Raw genomic sequence first — 12,176 nt, 5'->3', positions numbered from 1 at the left:
TAATTAATAAAAAATTATAGAACAGATAAATATAGATGACATCAAACCTAAAAGAATTAATAAAATATACTAACTCCCGTTTTGTAGCTAGAAGAAAAATGCAAATGTGAGCAATCCTGGTCGTGACTCGTTAGCCTAGTATGACATCATCATCCTATGTGGCGCATTCTAGCCACGTGGCAATCACAAGTATATAAACATCATGATATACCTCACTCAGTCAGAAAACATCACCTCGCAGGTTTCTTAATCTTATCGCACTAACCAAACAGCCCCTTCTTCTCCGCTCCGAAGTTAGAACGAAACGAAACAACAAAAAACGTTAACTCTTGCAATTTCAATCAGCGAGAGCGAAACAAACACACCCTATCTCTCTCTTACACGCGCGCGCACACGCCGTTTCTAACTAACCAATCGACGCGCCCTGCAGTGCAGACCTAGAGAGAGAAAAAAAATTCCCGGAAAATTGAGCCGCGAGAAAATTTCCCGACGGAGGAGAAAAAAATTGAAAGCGCATGGCGACGCCGCTGACGGGGCTGAACGGCGTCGGCGGCGGCGGCGGAGTAGCGGTGCTGGCGAATCCTGTGAGCAAGGTGGATTCCTCCGCCAATGGCGGCGGCGGATTCGGCCGGTCGCTGTCGGAGTCGCCAATTCTGATATTCTCGTTCTTCCACAAGGCGATTCGGAACGAGCTCGACGCGCTGCACCGATTGGCGATGGCGTTCGCCACCGGAAACTGCTCCGACATCCAGCCCCTCTTCCAACGCTACCATTTCCTCACATCGATGTACAGACACCATTCCAATGCCGAAGATGAGGTGCAAGTTTCGGAATCGTTATTATTCCTTCTCAATTTTATTTTTCTTCTGTTCATATTCGATTGCGTAATCGAGTTTCATTCTCTGAGGAATGAATATGGTTTAGAAAGTGATGGTTGATGTTTGATAGCTTTAATTTAATTTTCAGTGCGTTGTTCTAGTATATAGTTACATATAAATATATAATCTTTTCGTTATTCTCGTTACTTCCCCCCCCCCCCCCCCCCCCCATATTTTGATTTTAATAAGATGAACTAGATGTATATATAGATTAGAGAATCCGCATATGGTTCCTAGTTCCTTTCTCTCTCTCTCTCTCTCTCTCTTTTTTTTTCTTTACTCTCTCTATAGATTGTTAATTAATTAATTACTATCACAAGTAGTGTTCAACCGTGCATGCGGCTCTGGTTGTTGCACTATGTGAAGTGATTAACTGATTATTTATGTAACGTCTGTGGTGGTTGAGCTATCTGGATGTCACTAAATAGCTGCAATCAAATTGATTGTATTCCGATTCATGACTGAACTGAGCTTTTGTATCAGCTAGTGGCGCATAAATTTATTCCGTTTCTAGTTATGGTTGATGCAAAATGATTGGGCTTTCCGCGTGCCTAAAATTTTTTGCGGCATTTGTAACCGTAGGGCTTGTAATATGTTTTTAAAATATATGGACTGGAATGCTGTGAACTTTGCTAATTACGGATTATATTCTAATGGTTCCCTTTGTATTTGATATATCTTTTGCAGAACATCCTATAGATTTCTTGATGGAGTCCAATGACTTCTTTTGTTGATTTTAAGGCTATATGCTTCTCGTCAGGATCTTTCCTACTTTCGCAAACCATTGTTCTATTAATATGGATATATCACTCCTGCTTTTTTTGCTTTGTTCAAACATTCTGAGGGAAATCTGTTCTGGAATGTAGGTGATTTTTCCAGCTCTAGATATACGAGTGAAGAATGTAGCACAAACATACTCCCTCGAACACCAGGGTGAAAGTGATCTTTTTGATCATCTATTTGAGCTGTTAAACTCTTCCATCCATAATGACGAAAGTTTCCCAAAGGAGTTAGCATCCTGCACAGGAGCTCTGCAGACGTCTGTTAGTCAACACATGGCTAAGGAAGAGGAGCAGGTATAAGTCTAATGAATAATTCTTTCATTGATTTCCCCTTGGAATTTTATTATGAGATAAAAGCAAAGTTTAAGATAACAGAATGGTGGACTTTGTTTCGTCCCTACAAGCTAAAAGTCCTACTATTTACTATTTGGTTATTTTAGGCCAGGTGCTGAATTCTACGTGCCATAGTTACAAAAATTTTATTTTCCCTTTTCTATATATACTTTGCTTACTTGATGGGTTAAAATATTCTGGTATTGAAAAATTTCTCTTAACCCAACCATGAGGTCTTCAAGTAGTAAATAGTGATTCAGCAATACTATCAATATTATAAAATTTATTAGCAATAGATTGATCAGATGCTGTCTCTAATGTTAGCAATTACAGGTTTTTCTCCTACACCGTTCATTTGCTGTGAATACTTAGTTTACAACTAATAACTTTATATCTTCTGTCTAGAAAAAAAAAGAGTAGCTGGTCGTATCACATATGACAGAATTCAGATTAAATTTTGCTAATTTGTTTTATTTGTTGACATGAGAATACCATTTAGGAGAAAAACAAGCATGCAGATTTGTGTATGTTTATGATAATTTTTTTTAAGAATTGTGCATCTGTTTGGTGGGGTTATCAAGCAGAAAATTCAAACAATTATCATGTGTGGCATGCTTACATATTCATGTTTGAGTGTTGACCTTGAGGTAGTTTACAAAACAATATAATAAATGGTTCATTGGGGTAATGACTCCCTTAATTTTAAATGGCTGAAAAATCTTGTTCCGATTGTGATGTGTCTGATATTTATGTTTGTTGGATGATTTCAGGTATTTCCACTGCTTCTTGAGAAGTTCTCTCTTGAGGAACAGGCATCTTTAGTTTGGCAGTTTCTCTGCAGTATTCCTGTGAATATGATGACAGAATTTCTTCCATGGCTTTCAACATCTATATCACCTGATGAATCTCAGGATTTGCGGAAGTGCTTAAGCAAGATAGTGCCAGAGGAAAAGCTTCTTCAAAAGGTGTAGTTTTGTATGTTGTTTAACATAATTGTTCTTTCCTTTTCATTTTATATGCTACTTCATGCATTAGACACAATTTATGTACATTTGATCATCATGGTAATGTATCTGATTATATTCTTGCTTATTGAAGGTTGTTTTCACCTGGATGGAAGGGGGAAGTAGTGCTAACACAGTTGAAAATTGTTTAGATCATTCTCAGGTGCGATGTAGTCTTAATCCTTTAACCCATCAGAATGGGAAAATAAAATGTGCATGTGAGTCCACAGCAACAGGGAAAAGGAAATATTCTGGATCTATTATAGATGTTTCTGATACCATGAGAACACATCCTATAGATGAAATATTGCTCTGGCATAATGCAATAAAAAAAGAGTTAAATGAGATAGCAGCACAGACTAGAAAGATACAACTCTCTGGAGATTTTACTAACCTGTCAGCTTTCAATGAAAGGTTGCAATTCATTGCTGAAGTTTGCATATTTCACAGGTATCTTTTTTTCTTTTTTTTTACGATTCTGTCTTGGAAGCATCTTGCCTTGCTTCAATTCAAATTTTGCTTGTTTTAATTTCTTTTAGGGCTTATCTCTTTTGTTTTTCAATCAACTTAATTTAACTGTTACTATTCCCCTGTTCAGTCTTATTCCATCTTCTTGTTCTCACTTCTCACATAGGAAAAGAAGAAACAATGATTACAGAAAATTCAATTGGAAGCACAGAAACTTTTATTGCTCCTCACTTTCTCCCACTTATATATTAAAGTGCAACCTGTAGGGATGCTAATACAAGAATTCATTTGTTGTTTCTCACTTTCTCCAACTTATGTAAAATGTGCCAATATTTGGATTAGTAATATTGAGAGGGAAAGCCTTAGTGCGATGATAAGGTTACTACTACCTTGTGACCTTGAGGTCCTGGGTTCAAATTCTGGAAACAACCTTTTCACTTGCTGAAGTAAGGCTGTGTATATATACTCTCAGTCTCTGGGCTCCCTTTATAACATTAGTAATTAGTAATACTAAAATGAATAAAAGAAGAAAAATAATCCATCCTAAAGGAGTGAAACAATGGTTGTCAAGACACTTTCATAGAATGCAGATATAGTATTTTTCTATTAGAGGAACTTGTCATGATCATATTTTATTTTAACGTCCCATAACATATTGATTGACAAAACAATTATCATAAAAGATTAAAGTGTAGTACTATCTTAAATGCCATCCTCTGTACTGCATTCTTTATTTAGTGTTAGAAGTGTGTGACAACTACAATGAATGGATAAGCTGCCATGGAATATGGATATAGTATTTTTTGCTAGAGGATCCTCTCATGATATCCTATAGTATATAGATTGAAAAAATGATTGTCAAACAAAAAAGGTTAGCTACATTCTTAAATGTTATCCTCTATACTTCATTCTTTATGTGAGTTAGAATGTGCAACAAGGGATGGTTAATTTATTATTTCTATGAATGCAGTATTGCTGAGGACAAGGTTATTTTTCCAGCAGTAGATGGAAAGTTTTCTTTCTTTCAAGAACATGCTGAAGAAGAAAGCCAATTTAATGAGTTCCGGTCTTTGATTGAAAGTATTCAAAGTGAAGGAGCAACATCTAGTTCAGAAACTGAATTTTATTCAACATTGTGTTCACATGCTGATCATATATTGGAAACAATACAGAGACATTTCCATAATGAAGAAGTTCAGGTGATTCTTGATTCGTCATGAAATAAATTTTCTTAGTTCCTTATTTTGAGATGTGAAGGTGTTAGCAAATACATTGTTAAATGTTAATGTTACAATAGGATGATTAATAAATTGGTTGGGGTATTTTTTTTGTCCTATGTGTAGAAATCACATCACAGCTTATCAAAGCTTGATAAACATGAGCATTTCTTGTATTAAAAAACTTCGTACCCCATTGCCCAGAGGCTCTTCGCTATGCGAAGGTATGGGGGAGGGATGTTGTACGCAGCCTTACCCTTGCATATGCAAAGAGGCTGTTTCCGGATTCGAACCCATGACCAACAAGTCACCAAGGCACAACTTTACCGCTGCACCAGGGCTCGCCCTCATGAGCATTTCTTGTATTACCTAATTATTATTATTTTCATTGTTATTATTATTATATTGATAGAAAAGTTTGACATAGGAAGGGAAGTTCTCTACTTAATTCAAAGTTGAATATATATAACAAGAGTTTGACAAAATAGTTTCTTTATCAAGCTACCTTTTAACATATTTATTCTATATACCTAACTCCTCATTTCTGTAGGTTCTTCCTCTTGCACGGAAGCACTTTAGCTTCAAAAGGCAACGTGAACTTCTCTATCAAAGCTTATGCATGATGCCTTTGAAATTGATTGAGCGTGTCCTGCCATGGTTGATTCGATCATTAACTGAAGATGAAGCACAGATGTTTTTGAAAAACATGCAATCGACAGGTTCTATGTCTATTTTTGAATTTGCTTCTGAAGGAAATTATATTTTTAAGAATTTTTTTCATGTCTTCTATATTTGACAATTTGTCAATTTGTTCCAGCTCCAGCAATAGATTCTGCTTTAGTCACACTTTTCTGTGGTTGGGCTTGCAAGGCTCGTAAAGATGGTTTGTGTTTGTCTTCAAGTGTATCAGGTTGCTGTCCGGCCCAGAGATTTACTGATATTGAAGAAAATACTGTCCATTCTTCCTGTACACCTGCTTCTGCATTGTCTGGTAGAGTTTGCTCAGTATTAGCTGAATCAGATGGGACCCAACAAAGATCAGTCAAGAGAAACATATCGGAGGTGCACAAGAATGAAGACGTCTCTAAAACTTCAGAAAGTGAAAGTTTTCAGAAACAATGTTGTAGTGCCCAGTCTTGTTGTGTGCCAGCTTTAGGAGTCAACAAGAATAATTTGGGGCTGGGTTCACTCTCTACAACCAAGTCCTTACGCTCTTTGTCTTTCACAGCTTCTGCCCCATCCCTTAATTCTAGTCTTTTCATATGGGAAACAGACAACAGTTCATGTGAAGTTGGTTCTACAGAAAGACCAATTGATACCATATTTAAATTCCATAAAGCCATACGCAAAGACTTGGAGTATTTAGACATTGAATCTGGAAAGCTTTGTGATGGTGATGAAACAATTATTCGGCAATTTAGTGGAAGATTCCGGCTTTTGTGGGGTTTATACAGAGCTCATAGTAATGCTGAAGATGATATAGTATTTCCTGCCCTCGAATCCAAAGAGGCACTTCATAATGTGAGCCATTCTTACACGCTGGATCATAAGCAAGAAGAAAAATTATTTGAAGATATTTCATGCGTTCTTTCTGAGCTTTCTGTCCTTCATGAAAACTTGCAAAGGGCCCATATGTCAGTGGATTTAAGTGAAAATGATTTTGGAATTTCTGATGCCAATGATGACGATAATATCAAAAAGTACAATGAGCTTGCAACTAAGCTTCAAGGGATGTGCAAATCTATTAGAGTGACCCTGGATCAACATATTTTTAGGGAAGAGCTCGAGCTCTGGCCATTGTTTGGAAAACATTTCACTGTGGAAGAACAAGACAAGATAGTGGGCCGGATAATTGGAACTACGGGTGCTGAAGTTCTCCAATCAATGTTACCGTGGGTAACTTCTGCACTTACACAGGATGAACAAAACAAAATGATGGACACATGGAAACAGGCAACTAAAAACACCATGTTCAATGAATGGCTAAATGAATGCTTGAAAGAAAGTCCTGTATCTACATCACAGACAGAAGCGTCAGAGCGTAGCACTTCTCAAAGAGGTTTCTATTGCTTTTAGTTTCTTACTTTCTTTCATTCATAGAAATTGCTGGATGGATAACTAAACATATAATGTGTTATGGTTTTATACTAGGTGGTGATTATCAAGAAAGCTTGAACCTGAATGAGCAGATGTTCAAGCCAGGTTGGAAAGACATATTCCGTATGAATCAGAATGAACTTGAGTCAGAAATCCGGAAGGTTTATCGCGACTCAACTCTTGATCCAAGGAGAAAGGCATACCTTGTGCAGAATCTAATGACAAGGTTGGTTCCAATGACCATAGTTACCTTGTTGTTATATAATTACAACATAATAAATTGCATGTTCATTTGATAGCAGTTTACTAATTGTCTTCGGGCTTATGTTGATTAGTTTTTTGTTTACTGTAGTCGCTGGATAGCTTCCCAACAGAAGTTACCTAAGGCTCCATCTGGGGAGTCTAGTAAACAAATAGAAGGATGCTCACCATCATTTCGAGACCCAGAGAAACAAATATTTGGCTGTGAGCACTATAAGCGAAATTGCAAGCTTCGAGCTGCTTGTTGTGGCAAGTTATTTACTTGCAGATTTTGTCATGACAATGCAAGTGATCACTCAATGGATAGGTAAGTTTTTCATGGACTTCTTAATATTTAGTATTGGCATGTATTTCTAAATATCTGTTTGATAATTGCAGAAAAGCAACATTGGAAATGATGTGTATGCAGTGCCTAACTATACAGCCAGTTGGGCCGATATGCATGTCACCTTCATGTAATGGACTTACAATGGCAAAGTATTATTGCAACATTTGCAAATTTTTTGATGATGAAAGGTACATTTCGTTTACTTCTTACTGTATTTTGCATACTTGCATTCTAATGTCCATAGTAGTTGGTACTTTCTTTCTGAAGTTAGCACAATCGTAGTTTACAGTAACCATTAATCCTTCTCTTGATTGGACTTAAATTGTTTCATAACATTATTTTCTTCATGCTCCAGAATTTTCAAAACATTCATCGCAATAAATTTCTTCTTTTATTAAACATAAATACTTTGGTATGTTTAATGTTATATGATTGTCTTAGCAAGAAACAATTGAAAATGTTTGTCCTCTCTGATTTAATTGATTATTAATCTGTCAACTTTGTTAGTTTATTAATTTTATTTTTCATTGTATTTTGATTCTTAACTTTGCATCATTCTTTCTCAGGAATGTTTATCATTGCCCATTTTGCAATATATGCCGTGTTGGACAAGGGCTTGGGATTGATTATTTTCATTGTATGAAATGCAATTGTTGCCTGGGGATAAAATCAGCATCTCACAAGTGCCTGGAGAAAGGTTTAGAAATGAACTGCCCAATTTGCTGCGACGACTTGTTCACATCAAGTGCAACAGTGAGAGCTTTACCTTGTGGGCATTACATGCATTCATCTTGCTTTCAGGTATGTCATGCCCATTTAAAGGTTTAGTAACTGCAGGCTTAAAAAAAACATAGAAAGTGAAAACCTGCATTTGAACCATTTGTCTTTAATCTTCATTCTTCTTCTTCGATTTAGTCTGAAAGAAGGTTTTGGATTCAATCTTATACCTTGTTGTAAAATGTTAGGCATACACTTGTAGCCACTACACATGTCCAATCTGCAGCAAATCACTGGGAGATATGGCGGTAAGAATATTTTCTTTTTAAATAGTTGAATCCTCCAAAGTTGTTTTGTTGATAGGCATACAATTCAATACCTTTATTGATCCTTAACAATTCTATTCTATGCATGTGTTGGAACATTATTAGGAATTTGAGATAACTAAAAAAAGTGTTAAGAGTAAATGTTATCCCATTGGCACTTGATTAGAAGCTTCAGTGAATAGATAATATAATTACAAATTTACAATGCACATGTTAAAAATACCTTAAATTAACTAAAGAGGTAATTGTACAAAGTTAATTTTTGTTTTATCCCATGTTTAAGGTGTGCTTGAGAGAGGGAGTTCCTTTGGGAACCATTTTGTTGGGAGTTCACTTCTACTCTTGGGGGCTCACTTAGCTGTTTCTTTACCTATCCAGGTTTACTTTGGTATGCTTGATGCTTTATTGGCTGCTGAGGAGCTTCCTGAAGAGTACAGGGACCGCTATCAGGTATTACTTATCTGTTAAATATTTATTTGTTCAAAGAATTTGTAAATTTAATCTAAAAATGAGAAATTAAAGTGTGTTTTATGTTGTGTTTTTTAAGCATTCGAGGAATTTTGTTTGCCCTCGCCTACCTAGTTATTTCTTATGATTTTTTTTATTTATTTAGAAAAGAATAATTATTATACAAAGGTCATGTCCAGCTTGTCTCTGTGTGTGTATAAAAGTCATGTCCCAAATAATGACTGGTGTATTTACTTTACTTAGTGATGGTGGGAATAATTACATGAATACCATTTTCTTTTTGGTTTCTCTACCAATATTTTTCACATATTGTAATTTTTTTGTGCAACGTTCAACAACCAATATTTTGAATAAAATGACATTAAATTTTGATGTGACCAAAGAAGATATATTATGTTTAATTAATTTTGACATTTTCTCACAATTAAAATAGCTTTTTGAGCGAGAAAAAGAAAAGCTGCAAGAGCAGCCATATTGCTCTAAACAAAGGTAGTCATGCAACTTCCTCCTCATCTTAGGAAATTGAAGTTGCACTGACTCATGACATGAAAACATTTTGTCTTTTTTTTCCTCTTCGATTCATAACCAATGTCAATAGAATGAACCACCTCAAATACCTTGTACTGACCATATGCTGCATTTTTTTTTGGTGTTATTTTCATCATCGTATCAAAATAAGATTTCCAACAAAACAAACTGAAATAAAATAGAAAGAACAGCTAGCTCACTAGCAGTAGTGATTTTTCAACTCTTGTATTTTTTTTCTTACTCATTTTCATAATTGCAATGCAGGATATACTCTGCCATGACTGTGATAGAAAGGGCACTTCACGCTTCCACTGGTTATATCACAAATGTGGATCTTGTGGCTCATACAATACCCGGGTAATCAAGAGTGAGGCAGCAAATTCTAGCTGCCTTTAGTATGCTTATTTTTTGTAATGAAAGTACAGAGCTTGTAAATATTTGTATAGCCAATCCAATTTTCCCCAAACCAGGAAACTGGTTACCTTTCATTTTATACACAATGCGAGTCACTTCCAATGAGACCTCTCATGAGTTAACCTGTCTTCTCGTAAGCCGGACATAGAAGCACCAAACCAAGTCCATAGTTGTCGTGTATAGATAAGCTTTCTTCCAAACTTCGTTTTGCAGTGGATACTTTACCTCTTCCTCTTTATCTGCTGCTGCTTGTTTTAGTTGAAAGTTCATTTAAAGTGCGCACTAGCGTTGCTTTACACAGCAATCGTTGGGAGAAGGGAGACTAAATGAACTATGCCGGCTTTCATTAGATTCTTTTTCTTTTTCTTTTTATGATGTGACGATATATACCAAATGATTTTATGGGGTTTACTTAATAAACAACAGAATATCATTTTGAGCACATTTGTGTGGTTATTCTATCAATTTAGATTGAAATCTCAGTATAGTCGTCACGTGTTAGAAGTTACATTAAAATTTTGGACATTTGTAACGGCCATGATTTTGGCGTAGCAATTTACATATCTTTTTCAAAAGCACGTTGTGGTAAAATATATACTGAACGTTTTGGGTGAATAAAATAAACAAAACTGAACATATGCAAACTGTTGAGTTCAGATAAAAAAAATGTAGTGATAAGATGAAAACGGTTTTATTTGGTTTGCTCTATAATTCTTTAACAATAAAATTACATTAGCTCTAGCTTGGTCAAACTCATCCATCCTTTTTTTATTATAGCTTTTGGTCAAGTTTCAAAGAGTGGTAACTGTTCATCAGAACAAAGGTTGCATTTTAAGACTGATTGCTTTGGGCCGTGAAATGTATACATCTCATTTTAGGGGACTGCTACGCGCACCCAACAAAATTGTTGGTACACCCAACAGTTTTGCAAATTTTCCATTTTGTCCTTCGTAAAAGGATACGAAGATCAGCTGATCCGTATGAGACCCACGGATCTGTGGGTCTCATACAGATCAACTATGAGGCTTATGGATTAACTAATCCGTATAAACCCAATCTGAAAGTTTTTTTAAAAAATATCTTACGAATTAATTTTAAATTAATGGCCCAAGCAAGAACCAAACATGTGAGTTTTAGGTTATTAGTACAATATTTTAACCAACTGAACTAATAGGTCAATTATGTTATAAAATAAATAATACATAACACTAAACTTTTTAATGTATATTTAATGCACATGTAAATTTAAATAATTAATTTTGTGACAATTAAATTTGATATAACTCATGAATTATTTAATTCGTATATTTTCTATAAAAAAATATTTATTATTAAAAAATTTAATATATTAATAAATTAAAAAAACATATTTTTGAAAAAAAATTTAAAAAAACACTTATAGATTACGTGATCCATATGTGTTAACTCATAGGAATTATTTAATCCGTATGAGTTAACTCATACGGATTACATGATCCATAAGTGTTTTTTTATTTTTTTTAAATATGTTTTTTTTTAATTTATTAATACATTAAATTTTTTAATAATAAATATTTTTTATTTATAAAAAATATACAAATTTCGTATGAGTTATATCAAAATTAATTGTTTTAAAATTTATTATTTAAATATACAAAGTTTACTGTCCCTCATCTTAAAAGTCCAAAAACAACCAAACATAGTATAACTCAATCCACGGAACCTTTGGACAATAAAAGATTTTAAAAAATGGCGAAACCTTAGCATCGACGCTACATCATGCTCAAAAGTAGAAAATAATTCTATATTTTTCAATTCTTTTCTGTTTGTTTTCCCGGGCCTAATACCTAAATAACTATGGAAAAATAAAAATCTCACTCTTTTATTTTAAAAACATTTTTTTATAATAACAATTACATAGACAGCCAATTTCTAAACCTGAACCAATTAATTTTTAACTAACCCTTTTCACACATGACACACCTAAAAAATAATAAAGAAAAGGAAATGATAACAAATATTTCCAAGATAAAAATCACAATATTAAAAGTTAAAAATATGAATGAATAATGCATTCATTTATAATCTAATTTTTTTTCTATATGGTCACTTTAGTTATTTTTATGACAATTATTTTAAAAAGCATGCATCAATAGAATTTATTTGGGTCAAGATAGTATAGAATATGAGAGTAAAATAAGAACATAATTTGATAAACTTTAATCATATCCAATATTTGATATGTATCGGATAACAATAGGATATATAATATAAATTATGTTTAAATGAAAAAGTTATTATTTCATAAAAATTACATTTAACTTTCCAAAATAAAATTAGTTTTACAAACTATGAAACCTAGAAAAATGCTATAAT

General features: G+C 34.2%; 1 protein-coding gene across 2 annotated transcripts; it reads left to right on the top strand.

Annotated features, from left to right (window-relative positions):
• The first annotated feature begins 220 nt into the window (after positions 1-220).
• LOC100791354 (zinc finger protein BRUTUS) lies at positions 221-10,263 on the top strand. Of its 2 annotated transcripts, none has more exons than XM_003529973.3 (14): positions 221-818; positions 1,745-1,954; positions 2,764-2,958; positions 3,092-3,447; positions 4,436-4,664; positions 5,233-5,401; positions 5,500-6,741; positions 6,834-7,005; positions 7,132-7,347; positions 7,419-7,556; positions 7,935-8,169; positions 8,334-8,393; positions 8,790-8,861; positions 9,672-10,263. In XM_003529973.3, exons 1-14 carry the CDS (start codon positions 516-518, stop codon positions 9,801-9,803), a joined length of 3,729 nt encoding a protein of 1,242 aa, XP_003530021.1. In that variant the 5' UTR covers positions 221-515; the 3' UTR covers positions 9,804-10,263. The 2 variants fall into 2 exon arrangements, with proteins under 2 accessions (XP_003530021.1, XP_040872887.1); XM_041016953.1 differs by lacking the exon at positions 221-818 and adding an exon at positions 1,571-1,633.
• Positions 10,264-12,176: the final 1,913 nt, after the last annotated feature.

This window comes from Glycine max, chromosome 7 (assembly GCF_000004515.6).
Source record: "Glycine max cultivar Williams 82 chromosome 7, Glycine_max_v4.0, whole genome shotgun sequence".
Lineage (NCBI taxonomy): Eukaryota > Viridiplantae > Streptophyta > Magnoliopsida > Fabales > Fabaceae > Glycine > Glycine max.
Note: the sequence above shows the minus strand (reverse complement) of the source record. Positions and strands in the feature narration are given on the sequence as shown.

Excerpts from the sequence above, each read along its gene's own strand:
- LOC100791354 (XM_003529973.3), top strand. The coding sequence starts at position 516 with ATGGCGACGCCGCTGACGGGGCTGAACGGCGTCGGCGGCGGCGGCGGA. Across the intron at positions 7,348-7,418 it reads AGTGATCACTCAATGGATAG|AAAAGCAACATTGGAAATGA; the intron begins GTAAGTTTTTCA and ends TGATAATTGCAG. Across the intron at positions 7,557-7,934 it reads AAATTTTTTGATGATGAAAG|GAATGTTTATCATTGCCCAT; the intron begins GTACATTTCGTT and ends ATTCTTTCTCAG.